Source organism: Magnolia sinica, chromosome 4 (genome assembly GCF_029962835.1).
Source record: "Magnolia sinica isolate HGM2019 chromosome 4, MsV1, whole genome shotgun sequence".
Lineage (NCBI taxonomy): Eukaryota > Viridiplantae > Streptophyta > Magnoliopsida > Magnoliales > Magnoliaceae > Magnolia > Magnolia sinica.
The window spans coordinates 88,762,649-88,778,595 of NC_080576.1; the positions used below are offsets into that span (position 1 = coordinate 88,762,649).

The 15,947-nt window shown below is 39.3% G+C and overlaps 1 protein-coding gene across 1 annotated transcript in view; it reads left to right on the forward strand.

The window, feature by feature from the left end:
• The window catches only part of LOC131243348 (uncharacterized), a 41,678-nt gene extending 26,548 nt beyond the window's left edge, over positions 1 to 15,130 (forward strand). The window contains exons 6-9 of the mRNA XM_058242646.1: positions 1,888 to 1,939; positions 4,936 to 4,960; positions 12,864 to 12,955; positions 14,777 to 15,130. Coding sequence (XP_058098629.1) covers positions 1,888 to 1,939; positions 4,936 to 4,960; positions 12,864 to 12,955; positions 14,777 to 14,822 — 215 coding nt within the window. The 3' untranslated portion in view covers positions 14,823 to 15,130. The remainder of the gene's footprint in view (positions 1 to 1,887; positions 1,940 to 4,935; positions 4,961 to 12,863; positions 12,956 to 14,776) is intronic.
• Positions 15,131 to 15,947: the final 817 nt, after the last annotated feature.

Here is a 15,947-nt window from a genome sequence, read left to right on the forward strand (position 1 = left end):
AGGTAGGTTTATCTGGAATAGCTGGATTGGACATATTCCTTCCAAAGCTGCTAGCAGGCTCGTAAACTCTTCAATTTCCAACTTGGTTAATGATCTTCGGCAAGGAGGAAGCCTAACAACGATGTTACCTTGGATGGAAAAGCAATTGGCCACCATGATGGAGTGATTCAGGCAGAGGCCCACAATGTGAGGAAATTATGATCTAAGAGGAGTCACCGAGCCATATGTCATCCCAAAAGCTTACATTAGATCCACTTCAACAGAAATCCCAATCTCCAGAAGAACCTTGCCTGCCATACGAGCAATAGATTTCTAGCAAGCAGATGCTCTGTGAAGGGAGGAATCTCTGGTACATCTGCCTGAGTTTGCCACTTTGAATTTGCTGGCAATAACCTTGTGCCATTGGTTGTTCTCCTCCACCTCAAAACTCCAAATTCATTTGCTGAGGAGTGCGGAGTTGATTTCTTCCAGGTTGCTTGTCAATCCTCAAAAGGACAGGTTTGCAAATCTCATCCTACTTGAGGAGGTGAAAGTTACTATGGATAGCTCCCCCTTCCCATATGAACTCCCTACGAAGCTTGCCAATCCTCAAAAGGACTGATTTCAGGCACCGGAACAACAACATGAAATAAATGGGGAGGTTTGGTGGGGCTGCTTTGAGAAGGGTGGTTCTCCCACCTAGAGAGAGAAGCCTACCTTTCCAAGGGTCCAATTTCCTCTCCATCCTTTCTATCACTGCATCCACAGATGCTTAGTGGTGGGTTCACCAATGCACAGAGGCATACCCAGGTACAAAGATGGGAAAGTGCCTGCTCGACACCCCAGCATCCCTGTTAGAGATTCCACTTCCCCATCTTCTAGATCTATCCCCAACAACTCGCTTTTAGACAAATTGGCTTTAAGGCTAGAAACAACTTTGAAGCACCAAATGATCTTGGGTAAGTAATCCAGATATCCTGAATCTTCTTTGCAAAAAATAAGGGTGTCGTCTGCAAATTGTAGATGGGATAGTGGATCTTCCATGTTCAGGATTTTGAAGCCCTCAAATAGGCCCAACTGCTGCACTTTGCTGAGCATACTACTTAAAGCTTCAGAGACCACAATGGAAAGAAAAGGCCTAAGAGGGTCCCTTAACTCAAACACTTGGAAGACCCAAAAGAAGATCCATTCAATAGGATCGAAAAGCGAGCAGATTCCACACAAGCCCTCATCCACCCTCTTCATTTGATGCCAAACCACACAAGCCCTCATCCACCCTCTCCACGTGACACCAAACCCCAACTCGCCTAACATCAAATGTAAGAAATCCCATTTGACATGGTTGTAAACCTTCTCAAGATCGTGCTTGCAAACACACCTTTCAGCCCGGCCTTGTGACAAGAATGAATACTTCAATGAGTGAGAAGATAGAAATAAATAATCTGACAATTTGCAATGAACGCGCTTTCAAGAGTGATTAGAGTCATTAGACAGTTGGATCTCCATATCAGTAAAATGGAAACCACATATTAAGTCTCCCTAAAAAAGGGTTTCAGATACTTCTCTATAACATATTTGACATAATGAGGTGGGCATTGTCTTGATTTTCAGGATCCTGACATTACGTTTGTAATTTTTGCCACCAGGCTTTGGTTGGTTACCAGTTACTAATTACTACAAGTCCTTATGAATGAATGATCCTTATGGTTCTTTAAGTCCTGAATGTGGACACTTATTTCATTTTCTAGATCTGAACTCAAGCTAATTTGTTGTGTTTCATGTCATGATGATCATCATCTAAGCCTTATCCCAACTAATTGGGGTCAGCTGCATGAATCCTGTTCCGTCATTCCACTCTATCAAGGACCATAACCTACTCCTCACAGAGTTGTTTTCATGTGATGATAGATAAACGAGAAGCTCGGGCACATGCAAAAGAGATGTCATCTTATTGTGGAAGGTACAACATTTGAAAGGTCCAACTTTGCTTTATTTATTTGTTCAAAATTTTCTTTATTTATTTGTTCAAAAATTTCCCAAGCTTGTTGAATTTCTCTGTTTGCTGAGCCTGTTTTCTGTTTTATTTCAGTTATTCACACTACTAGATAGGATATAAGATATTATCCTTTCCTCCCATGTGTCATGTTGTTTTGTTCTTTCTCGAGTTTTTGTCAATTATGTAAGGCTGACTAAACCTTCCCTCCTACAGTTTTAAGTGATTCTGATTCTCTGTTCTCATGGTATTAAATCATGGTGCCTGTTATCAGTTTTTGTAATCAAAGACCAATCCAACAATCAACTTCTATTAATTAAAAATGGCAGACCTTCAGTTCTTCTGCAAAACTTAAGTTTTTAACTTCAAGCTTTAGCAACGTATTCCTAATCCTTGCTTCTATTCTTTATCCACAACTTCTCTTGATCCAATCATTATCACCTTTGTCATTAAATTCATTGAACTGACCACTTAAATGCAGAGAATCGAGACGAACATCATCACCCTGTCACTGAAGCATTATTCCTCTGTTGATGCATCATCCTCTCCCTAGCATCTTTGGCTTTAATATGTACCTTTTTTTGTTCTTCTTAGATTGTCGGAGTTACTTGGGATGGAGGAAGCTTTACAGAGCGTGAACAAAAAGGAATAAGAAATATGATGAAAACTCTCAAAACGGATATTATCAAAACAGATATCCTGTCAAATCCAGTGCAACCTTTTCCAACATATTGGTTTCTGTATAACCTATCAATTGTGTAACTTAAACTTCAAGAAGAATAAGAAGCAGCCATATACTTGTGGCTCCACTATCATGCATGATGCCATCTACAATCTTTGAAGCACCACAAAGCAATGCTAGTTTGTCTTTGGTAGTCACATATGGTTCTGTTTGGTTTCTTGTGGCTCATTGTCTTCCTCATTGTCATGTTGGTCCACCACATATTTCTTGGTATTTTCATCTTGCTTTTGTTGCTAATTTGTGATGTTCTCAGAGTGGTGATGGATGTCCGATTTTTTACCCTGTAATAAAACTTCCTGTTTCTCTTTTGTAATTAAGAGATGGAGAGGAATCTTCAAAAAAAAAAAAGAGATAGAGAGGGAGTTCAATTCCATTTACTTATATCATATTGAGTTAAGAGTGTCTCGGAGGATTGGTGAGGGATCTGCTATTCCATTTGCACATCATGTAACTTGGGTGTCTTCTAGCGGCACCAATACTGGTACCTCATGTAATTTAGAGGGTGGCTTGCTAGCGACACCAGTACATCATGTAATTTAGAGGGTGTCTTGCTAGCAGCACCAGCATAGGCTCATGTGTGTGTGTGTGTGGAGTTTTATTTTCACCAAAGAATAAAGGAAAAATATCAGAAAAATGGTAGCTATGAGATATTTAAGAATCTAACTTTGTGTGCGCGTGTGTGTGCGCGTGTGTGTTAGAGCTTTCTTTGATAAGAATGCTGTTTGTTGGCTTGACCTGTCTAAAGTCAACTAAATGGGCCCTAATTGAACACAAGCATGAACACTAGTAAAGCATGATTTGGTGTATTTTGTGTGTGTGTGTGTGTGTGTGTGTGTGTGTGTGTGTGTTTTCATTTTCTTTCTGCTGTATTGGGGCGAAACATAGCATGATTTCCTGTTTTTTTTTTTTTTTCCCCCCATAATGGTCTATTCCACTTTGATTTGTCGAATCCCACTCAAATCTTTTGGTTTGATCCCCAAAATAGGCCTAGAAATTTAAAGGAGAGGGAAAGTGACTTTGACAAGCTTCCCTGATGGTTTAAATGAAAAAAAGGAGAGGGAAAAAAGATAAATTTTGAAAAAAGAAATTTAAATTTAGCCATTTATGCTTGTATTGGCCGACAAGGCCTGATACGGGCCGACACGACCTTTTTTTTTTTTTTTCTCCTTTCTTTTGAGTGGGCCTATATGGCCCTGTATTGTGTATTGTAATCAGGTAAATAAGAATACAGTATGGCCGTATCAGTTGATATGATATGGATTGTTTTTTTCAGAACCATGTACTTGAGATAAGTTGAAGGACCACAATACACAAACATCAGACCCTATTCAGGGACCATTTATTTATTCTGCATATCTGCTTGGCAAACATTTAGCATTTAGTCACCTTCTCCTGTTGTACAGTACTATTCTTAGTTGAATAAACCTTCTGCCAAGGTGCTGGTGCATTCTGAACTTGCGCTTCGGATGTGCTCCCACTCAAGCTTCCGCTTCCGCTTCCTAGGCTTCTACACTTGCCTTGAAACAGACACTTCCCGATCCTTCACCAAAACTGTTCGATTCCTTATGCCTTTTGCAACTAAGGATTCATTCTTGAAGATCTGTCAGAGTTGATGTTATTGTTATTGTAACCAACAGTTCATAACTGCTCATGGAGATCTATTATGTAATCTAGAGTAATGTTCTAGTGGGCTAAGTCCCTGGGAACCTTCCCATGCACAGTTGACTTGGATTCATTGGCATCCACATCATCCTTCTGGGCGTCTGTTAGGTCCAGTCCACCCTTTGTAGGCTGACTCGAAAAAGTCATACTAACAGGATGATCCAGACCATTTAATCAGTGTCATGGAAAAATGGATAGACAAGATTTTTTATATAAGATACGTACAACTGCAGATGTTTGGAACTGTATGACTGCTGTGATTTTTGAACAGTGGTGTAAGAAGAGTGGGCTGGACCTAATTTATGCTCCAGATAGGTGATGTGGAATGTGGATGCGAATGAGTCCAAATGTAATTATATGCATGGGAAGGCTTCCATGCAGTTAGCTCACTAGATTGTTACTATATGGTATAATCCAGCCTATCTTTATTGAAGCGTAAACAGTCTCTATCAATTCTCCAATTGCTGATATTAATTTTATGTGCGTATTATGCATGAAAATCCATTCCTTAAGGACATGCGGATTACCTAACCTAACTTGTTTCTGTTCTTTGGCGTAGGTTGCTGGAGGATACAGAAGATGATGTGAGTTACCTGTTATTTAACTTTATAAATCATGCATTATTGAATTTATTCTTATTTGCATCTTTTAGATTGTATCACCTGGTTTTGCAAATATTGATTTACTAAATCAAGCTTGCATTGTCAAACTTGCATGATAGCTGTGCATAGGAGCTGAGTAACACAAGATAGACCACAATTGTGCTTGGAGAGTTGAAAACTCTTCAAAAGGTCATTTCAATCACAAGTTTAGGAGTACCCGTGGTGCAACCCGGTTATTGAGTCAGTGAGATCTTGACACTTGAATTGCAGAGAAATGAAGACGCATACACTCAAAGAAATATTTGAATAAAGGGAGAAATAACTTTGTTGACATTCAAACTTCTCTTACAATACTTTCAGAAAACTCACAACTCCGAAAATGTAGAATGCTTCCCCCACTTTTATAGACCCTAAAGACAATCCTTATGAATCTTTAATGAAAATCCCTTGATTTTTATAGGGCCCATTATGATAATTATATTGAATCCACTCAAATCATTAGATTCCACACTTAGTCCTGGGGAAAACAAATTAGGCTCATTAGCGATTCAGGTGGGCCACACCAACAGAAATAGTTTGGAAGGTGGGCTTTGCTCTATTCACTATTTCTAATTGTGTGGTCCACCTTAATCACCGATGAGGCTGATTCTTGGGTCCTAGGACTAACATGGTGTGACGCACATGATGGTTGAGGTGGATTTCACATGAACACCATGTTGGGGTCCACCCAAGCCAACAACCCCATTTCCTTCTTTACTTCGCATTTATTAAGGTTAATTAAGGGTAGCTTTTTGTGCCGGTTCGACCGTAGGTATAGTCCAACCGGTTGGATGTGAGAGTGCCCCAATTTCCTCCCTTGATTTCCCTCTCCCTTTGCTATGGCTCACTAGAGTCTTCGATTAGGCTAAAAGTTGGCCTTTGGGGTTTTCATGGGGTGCCACATCACATGGACCATTCAGATTTTGTGCCCATGACATGTGTGCAAAGGTGTGCAAGTGATCATTTCTCATATATAGCTTTCCCCCCCCCCTCTCTCTCTCTCTCTCTCTCTATAAAGAGATGTAATTAGTGGCTTGTTGTGTTGTCACTGCCAAAGATGTAGGCGTTCTATCATTAATAAAATCTCCCCTTCCAAAAAATTGAAATTAGCTTAAAACATACTTGTATTCATTGAGTTTTGTATGAATTCGTTGTGAACAACCCAATAAAGCATGCCACTTTATATCTAAGCCCATCTCATGCATCATATCTCATACAACCCTTAATATGGCCTTCCATAATTACAACAAAACAAACCAAGAGAGAGACCGTAGTTTCGAAACCCCACCCTTTCTCTATATTAACACATTTTCAATTAGCTCACTCCAAGCTTGTGGTTTTGCTGATTTTAAGCATCTTGACTCTAAATCCTTCCTCTGAATCTCCAAGCTTTGATTAGAGAATTTTTCTTATGCTTTGGTGGAAGTAGAGTGAGAAAAGCCCGCATGTGGATTGGAATCTCTCTTTCTTCCTTGCCTTGTCAACAGTGCAGTGAGCAAGCAAGCAAACAAGTCGATTTCAGAGCTTCACCTTTATGCAAGGCAATTAAGCTCCAGCACTGGAGATAGAGTAGACACCTTCATTGTGACATCCAAAATTTTCACGGCCAGAGTTTATACTCGTGCCTGAGAAAACCGGGTGTTAATAATATATAAACTTGGATGATTTAAAAATCGCACCTTATTATTATTATTTTTCATTTAGATCACATCCAGATACATTCATGAAGGTAACATTCACGAGGATAAAATCAACTGTATTGATTATTTCATTAGAGTAAAAGAATTCAGTAAATAATCAAATGCCCTCTCAAATGGGAACTTATTACATTTATCGAGTTTACAATGGAAGTATAAAACTATTTTCTTATTCTTTCAGTATAATCTTCCATAGGGAGATGGTCTTCTAAGTCTTCAATCTGTACGTCACCTGCATCATCTGTACTGTTGGAAAGGGTCAACGCCCTACTCATAGTGATGGTTATCCTTTAAGATTAACGATAATTCAATAGATTCATAAAAGTTATGGAAGGGTTCTGACACGTCTCGTACTCCACTAATACATGAGATATCAGTATACACAAACAACCTACATGAGATGCATGCCTAGCAAAGTGTGTGCGGCTCATCATACGTAGTGATCATCACAATGTGGAATATAATTCATATAAAACCCGACTCGACCCGTATCCCATGACTACGGATATTCGCCGGCATGGCCAATACTAACATGGATTTATGCGAACATTCAAGGCGACACAACAACGTGGTTGGAGGATTTACGTAACACGAAGTGTTTATGGAGCGACTATTTGCGACATCCAATCCCGAAAAAGGTGATCTAACATGCATGGCGATTTACTTACATCGATTGTGCACCACGCCAATCAACTCATGGAATTACGTGCTGACCAAGAAGGCCACTACCCATAACGCACTACGTCCATGATAAATATCGAGTCATTAGTTGTGATACCTCTTAACACATCACTTGTATTGATCGAGAGTATAACCTGAATCATGGAGGTTCTGAAATATGAAGACACATGCCCAATCCTTAAAGATAAATAGTGTAAGGCCAATATAATAAAGAGGAGTGACAATGGTCAACTCAACAAGAGTAAAAGTGGCAATGGCCAACATAGCAAAGAGGAGAGTGACAATGGTCAACTCAATAGAAGAGTAGTAGCAATGGCTAACTCAACAAATAGACGAGTGACAATGGCCAACTCAATAATAAGGAGAGTGGTAATGACCAACTCAATAAAGAGGAGAGTGGCAAGGGCCAACTCAATAAATTGATAGAGGCAAGGGCAAGGCTTGTATCCATCGCCTCACATAAATTCATAAAGATCAATTGTAAGCAACATTATACTATAATTCCAAAGGGCAAATAATTGATGGTAAAACATATAATTGTAAGGAGAATTTAAAGCGACATGAAAGCATGAAGAAGTAAGATAATTTTATCAACTTAAATTAAAGTAAGCTTAAAGGATAAAAACCCTCACCTTTAGAAGGGTATTGCTTTCAATGATTGTCAATACTTGTTGTATATGGCGTAGGACTGAATTTTAGCCTGGTTCCTATGGTTAGATTTTATTATTATGCAGTTAAGATTAAATACTAAAGTTTGCAGATCTGGGTTTATACTAAATAGTGACTTGACTAGGAACTCGAATTAAATTAGAATAACTTACCCTGCTTAGAGAATTCCTAGTCTAATAGCTTGGACTTCAGCAAGACTCAGTGTTGAGTCGACTCGTTTTGACTTGCTCTTGAACAGCCTTTCACGTTGGGAAATCTGTACCAAGCTTGGGTTTCGGAGTAACAATCGCCCCTGACTCGGCCTGACCTGGATTTTTGTTGGCGTCCGACGGATCTTGGCAGAACTCGGCTTCTTCTTTCTTCCTTCTTTCCTTCTTCCTTTCTTCCTTTCTTTTCTTTTCTTTTCTTTTCTTTTCTTTCTCTTTTTCTTTTTCTTTCTCTTTCTTTCATTCATTCTTTCTTTCTCTTTTCTTTTCTGTCTTCTTTCCTTGCTGGTACGTCCAGCGGGAGGGCTGGCCGTTGCTCTCTCTCTCTCTCTCTCCCTTTCACATTTCTTTTCTTTCTCCTTTGCTCGATTTCTTCTTTCTTTTGTTCTTCTTTGTGTGTAACGTCCTAGCTAGGTGGGGGTTTTTATAGGGATTTTGGGGATTTTAGGTCTTCGTGCGGAGTATGTTCGCACCTGAAGTCGGTTAGCAATGTGTAGAGGGTGGGGCGAGTTTGTAACTCGTCGGCGTGGAGTGCAGATCGCGCCTTGTGACCAGTCTGATTCATTAATTTTTTTGCCCCTAGTTTTGATATTTGGTTTTCTTTCTTTCTTTCACGTTCCAGGTGGGCCATCAAGTAGGTGATCTTGATTGCTCAGGTCCGTGTTTATCGCCAGGCATCTGCTCGACAGATGGGTTTCGTTTACAATGGCGATCTTGGCTGGCATTATCCTTCGTCCGATCGGTCCCTTTGGACCGTTTGGATTTTCTATTTAGTGGCCCTAGGTGTTCGAAATTGGTGGTCTAGGTGGTTGCGTTGGAAGGCTTTCGAGAGCCTTCTTTTCCTCACGGCACAAGAATTAGAGAATGAGATGGACATGCGTATATCTTCTACTCTCTGTCCGGCTCCTCTTTCGTCGAAATGGGTCGGAATGGATGCCTTTAGGGATTGAATGGTTTGGATCGCCTCGAACAGCGCTGTGGGTCGATCAGAAGCTTCCCTTCTTTTGTTGTTTCCTTGGCGAGGGGCTCTGATCGTCCGAGTGAGTGGCAACGCCTCTGATTTGTTTTCGGCGGGGTTTGTAGGCTTTAAAGTGTGGTGGGGTCCATGTTTGATGGACGGTCCAGATCCACCCATTGTTTCCTGGTGGTGGGTCCCATCTCCATCTGCACCTGTGGTTGGATTTGAATTTCCAGCGCGGGAGCGAGTGTGGAGGAGACGAACTCGGGACGGGTTCGGTCAAACATGTTTTGACCGAACGTTATGTTTTAGTATGGCACGGGTGTGTATTCCCCATGTACATCACCGTCCGTTTGTGGGACCCACAAGCGGTCGAGGGTAAATCCCTTCCGTTCTTCATCTTGGTCGGATCATGTAGACTTGGCGTTCAAATATGGGGTTGATCTGAGCTTTTAGTGGGCTACAACACATTCTATAAGAAGATGTTACCCGTAGCTTAAACGTCTTTGTCATAACAAGATACGTGATTGCTTAACCACGTAACAAGACGTAATAGACTATGGCATCTGGTGGGGTCCACTTGTTATGTCCTTTGAGATATACACTCCATTCAATAGTTTTAGCTCGACCATAATGGTCATGAGCTCAAAAGTGATGCAGATCCAACGATAGGGTGGGTCACACTAATCTTTATGATAGAGCATCTTCCGAGGTTAGAGGTTTGGAGAAGGAAATTTCCTCCAACACGTTTCTTCCTCCAACACGTCTCTCCAACTGTCCCTTATGTGAGGTAGCTTGGATGCGGACACAGGTTATGTGTAGGTATAATGGGGTCCATCATGATATCTATAAGGGATCCGCTCCATTCATTAGTTTAAGCCAATCGTGTTGGGTCACGGGACTAAATATGAAGTTGATCCGAGCCTTAGATTGGCTTATCTTGAAAAATCTCATAACGGGTGTTAAAACGGACTTGATCTTAATTAACAATCCACACAATGATTAGGGCCCAATTTTGGAAAAATGTGTAGTCAAGATAGGAAAACGGTTGAACGATATTTGGTGGTTGATCGATGGTGGGAAAGGCCTAAATATGAAAATTTACCTTTTGCGTTAAAAGGAAGGAGCTGGCTTCCGCGTTCAATGGTGTAAGGTCATAGATTGGGGTCTAAATTTTGTATAACCTCGTAGTCATATGAGACCAAATTGTAGTCCAAATTTGAGTTGCGATGGACGACAGGAAGTGGTTAAATCTGAAGGTCCAGATTTATATGGAGTTAGTAAGCCTCGAAAGGCTAACTTCGCGCCTAAGAAAAAACCTATCAAAGTGGGGTCTTCATATTCCACACTTGGTCCATATTATGGGCAATCCAAGTCGTTCATATGAAGGAAAATATCCTACTAAGACTGTCCATGAGGTTTCTTTACTCGATGGACACCAAAATCAATGGTTACGGGCTGATTTGTCAATTGGGCCACTTTTACAATAATCTAAGGGCTGAAATTCGACTTGTATGGTTAATTTATGATAAATATGCATTGTATAAAATTTCACATCAAATGGATTGTGGGAACCATGTGATCTAGAATTCAGGTGTCTAGGTTAATGCCATTTTCATAATTATTGCTGATATAAGAGTTTTGTGAAATCTAATGGTTCTACATGGTTATATGCCCATTTTTAAACGATTCTTATGGATGGAATTATATCTAGATCTTTATGGATAAAGAGTTATACAACGATTTAGTCAAGGAAAGGTACATATATCAAACCATATGATCAACGGTCGGATGACTTGATCTGTGAATGGAAACTGTTATCAAGGGTTAGATTCGTGTCAGGGAATAGATGTGAGGTTAGAACAGTTAGATTGGTATTGTACACAGTTACATATTATGTTATTTTTCGTGGTAACACTCGAGAACTTTCAATACTCGGGTGTTGAAATGTTCGGGGTTTTACATTCATGGACTTGTAAACCACCTTTACTGCCATAAGAACTTGCAAAATTTTCAACACTGGCAACATTTTCTATGTAAAAACCATGAAAAGCAACCAGACATTAGTATTTGCCCACTCTCTGGTCTTGTCAACCTACACTGCACCGTATTCAAACAACCTATATTGATGAGAAGTTTACCTATGTATACATACTATGAAGGCTCTCATGTTATTTTATTTTATTTTTTTAAAGAAAATATGTTGTTAATTTTTTTTTTTGATTACTAACAAAAAATATTATTTAAAAGACAGGAAAATTTCCTACATTATAGAAAATAGAAAAATATCAAAAACCTCGGAAGAATATGTTACTGCAGAAAATATGATGAGGAAAGGTAAGCTCAAGTGTGATGGGGACATTAGAGGACCTACTCGGGTGTACCAAAGATGGAGACGACCATCCACGTCAGTGTAGCTTTCTTTGTGGATGGGAGACGAGTTCCAGATGGGGCCTGCCAGGCCATTTTGAAGACCCAACATTCATTGGAAGTGCAACAGGAAGACCCCACCTTGGGATGATGCATGTGGGTTGCTTATGAGATCATTTTAGTCATAGGATTTCTATTTCGTGTCGATCAGACTGTTGGATCTTTTAGATCAGGCCATCGGGCCACCAAATCTTTTAGATTTTGGCCCCTTGGACCCTAATCTTGCTTTCTTTATGTTTTTTGTTATTTTTAGGAGTTATTTGATGGTTGAGATTGATAATATATGTTTTAGTTTTCTTATTTTGGATAATGGGCCACTTTACGTAAGTGAGTGGCATAGTTGTAATTATGCTGAATTTTAATTTCGAATTTTTTTAATTATAAAACCACAAGGGGAGTGGAGTTCCAACCCTAGTGGAGATTTGAGAAGAAAAAAAGAAGAGAGAAACTCTCTTGTGTGAAAGAATTTTTCTCATTGTTTTCTAGGAACCCTCCCTTTCAATTAAATTGTGGAAGGGTAGAAGCTTGTTTGGTAGTGGATTCTAAGGTATTCTTCTCTTCTCTTGTCTTCCTCTTTTCCCTTCTATTATAACCTTCTAAACCCCAGATCTTCAATTTCCTATTTTTTCCCAATTTTTAAAACCCTAATTCTAAAATTCTCAATTCCCATGAACCCTAATTTTCTTAATTTCAGATTTTTCCCTTCCTAACCCTAATCATAAAACCTACAAATCTGTCCATTGAGTATGGAACGTGCCTATGCTAAATTGGAAGTTCTATCCTTTCATCGGTCCTAGTTTTAATCGATTTATGTGATTTCTTAGCATGCGGGCATGTGATTTAAGTTAAATCAGATTTTATTTCCTATTGTTTACTCTTAATTAATTGGTAGGTTAATATCTTTTGTTAATTGAATTACTTTATGGACTTTTTCATAATCTCCACGTTGCATGCTAGCATTAAATCATGTGTCCTGCATCAAAGTGCTTTTATGACTTCACATTGTGATACACATCCAAGTATCCAACATGCATGACCAATGCGGCCATTTCTTGAAAAAGATAGATATTTTTAGTACTTGGTTGCAGTTTCGGTCTCTCTGAGGCAAACAGCTCAAGTCGTTTTATATTCATGTGGCATGTGATGTATTGATTGTTCACTATTGCACTTATCTGACGCCTGCTGGCTCTGCCCATCTTATGCAGTTGGCTGAACTGATAAAGAAAGGATCCGTTAGAACAGGAGATGTGAGCAAGGTTCTATGTCAAGATCTCAGCAAGCATTGCCGCCCAACAAGGTACTCTCAAACCAACACCCAGAAGCTTCACTGAAAAAAAATTACTGGTAAAATTAAAAACTAAGAAGTGTCATACCCCCATTAAGCATTTTATTATCTGGCTAGAACGAAGATCAAAGATTTTTATTTAGGTGGAGTGTGTTTTTTTTTTTTTGTCCCTCGTCTAGTTTTGTTGTCAAGAAACTGTGGGACTTAAAAATATACAGCAGCAGTTTTCACGTGGCAGCACACCCGAGTTAGATTTCTGCCTTTCATTTTGGTTGAGGTCCTGCTTGTTACGTAAAAGAGTTTTTGTTATTATGAACAAAAAATGCAGAATGATTCTTTGTCTAGTGCATTGGTCTGATAATTTACTCATGCGCTCATCATCACCAAGCAATTGCATCTGACCTGCCGAGCTGCAGGACCCACTCATGTAGATCTGTGCCTTGAGGAAGCAGTACAGCCCATATGACCGTCTGGTGTTTTTGATAAAATGCCAGACTGTTGCTTAGTGCTTATTCTTGTTATTTGGTGCACCAGCCTTTACCCAATAACGGGAGTTATTTGATATTCTAGAAGACTGGTACAATGATCATTGGAGGAACAATACCTAATCCTGAGGATGCTGCAGAATCTTTTCGATTGCTCGTTCCAGAACTACGATCTTTGGCTCTGGAACTGCACTTGACAAGCAGGCACGCAGAAATTGTACACTTTGCATACGTTAACTCAAATTAAACCAATTTGTGGAACCCACTGTCACTAAGTGACAGTCCCAAAGTAAAATTGGTTGAACAATCCTAGCCTCTGTTTTGTGGACACTTGTTTGTTGAAATAGGACTATTGGATATGTTTTAATTTTGAACCATCCAATAAATGTCCACCAATCCGTTTGGAAGGTAATCAAGTAAGCGTTATTTTTGGTTCACGATACATCTAAATTGGGCCTCGTACATCGGACAGTTCAGTCTGAATTACTTGTATAACACATTTGCAATTTCTGAGTGCCTGTTTCATACATCATACTCTACTAAAGAGTATCAAAGTTTTTCTCAATAAATAGCAAAATTCATTGGGAATTGTCATTTTAGCAAATAATGACTCAGCTAATCTAAATTACTGGTTGGTATTTTTGAGTGGAAAAACTACCAAAATGCCCTCGAATACTTTTTCTTTCTTTAAAAAAGTGGTAAGATCAAGAATCGTTGGGCCCATGTTGCATGTGCATGACATCTAAGGGTCCTTACTCTTGCTCGGGTGGTAGACACTCGGGAGTTTCAACACCGGGTCAAGGGTTCGAGTACCCATAGGTGGTGAAATTCCACTAAGGCGTGAGTGTGTGGGGTGTGCGTGCGTAGGAAAAAAAAATGTGCATGACATCTAACCCATCCAACCTATGCACCCAACAATGATGATCATAAGAACAAAAATCTGGCCAAGCAAATCATTAGATGAGCTACACGTGTTTGGATATTTTTTGGCATTGTACATTGTTTGGTTTGGTGTGGCCCATATTATGATTGGATCTTCCAGATATTTGGTTCATGGGTTTATCATGGTGGGTTGCATTTGTTGGGCTGGTTCAATGTCATACAAATATCATCTGGCCCTGACAGTTCCAAGTTTACCACTTTTTAAAAAGGGCATTTTGGTTCATTTTATCCCTCAGAAGGCACCTCCCCAGAATTTGTGGCACTGTTTCGTAAAATATGAATAAATGAGGAATTTTGCAGTAAAATCCCCAAGAAGCTGTAGAAAGTTTGATTTTCTTCTTCTCCTCTATTTATTTTTTGTGATTTGATGGAAGACAATGAATAACTCTTATTTCATCATATTCAGTGCTTATTCTGATATGGTTGATGATATATCATATGGAGAACTCTGAAGAAAAAGCTGAAAATCTGCGACTCTACCCAACAGGAAGAGTTCGTGATTGCGTCTTTTTTCTTTTCTTCTATACAGGTAACCAATTTTTTTAAACCTTAGAGCTCCTTTGTATTATTATACATTAATATCGGCTTTGAATATTTTCAAGCAATGTGCACTATAACTATCTTAGATATGTTTATCAAAATGTTGAATTCTGAGGTCTTTCAGGATGTTGTGTTTAGGGCCACTTATTATTGCGGTATCATGACCGCCCATTAATGTTCTAAACATTAAAATAATGACTAAACATAAGAATATTTACTATGTTTTTTGTTTCCTGTTGCTTGGGTGTGATGTGCCATCCTTCATTGCTGATTTGGTAAACCATAACTGTTTCCATTCCTGGGAGATGATATCATAGAGCCCCGAGAAATGTGAATGCAGTAGGGAGCCATCTTGTCACCACGAACAGCAGGGTGATGTGTCGATTGGGGTTATCCATCTGGTGGGCCCTAGTATGGATGGGAAGTGGCTCGAGATACTGCAGTAGTCTGGAAAATTGTTAATGAGCCACATTAAGCGCCTGAAAGTGCAGAAAAGTGACACAAGCAATCTTTTTATTAGTATGCTTTTGAAACATTAGCCCATTCATGATAAGGCCCCCACAATTCACAGCCCTGATTGACTCATCACTCTGCGACTTGTACTAAAACTTGAAAAGTCGACTCAACTGATGTCTAGCTGGGTCGGATTTGCTCAAAGACTCAGATGACTTGACTCTATATTTATTAATTAAATTTGCTAATTTTCATGATATTTCATGAAATTTGGTGCAACCAAACACTCCCTTAATTAATAAGTTATAGAGTCAAGTCATCTGAGTCTTTGAGTCAACCGCATGATATTTCATGAAATTTGGTGCAACCAAACGCACCTTAAACTAATATTATTTATCAATATTTTAAATGAAAATATAAAATAATGAAAGAAGCAATAGTGTAGCGTATGGCTTGCATTTTTTGTTTTTGTCTTTTTTTTTTTTTTTCCTACTTTGAATCTTGTTGGGTTGAGTGGGCTAGTTAGGCGGAGTTGTGATTAAGTCTTGCTTGGAACTGCCTTTCACAATGACTCGGCTCTAAAT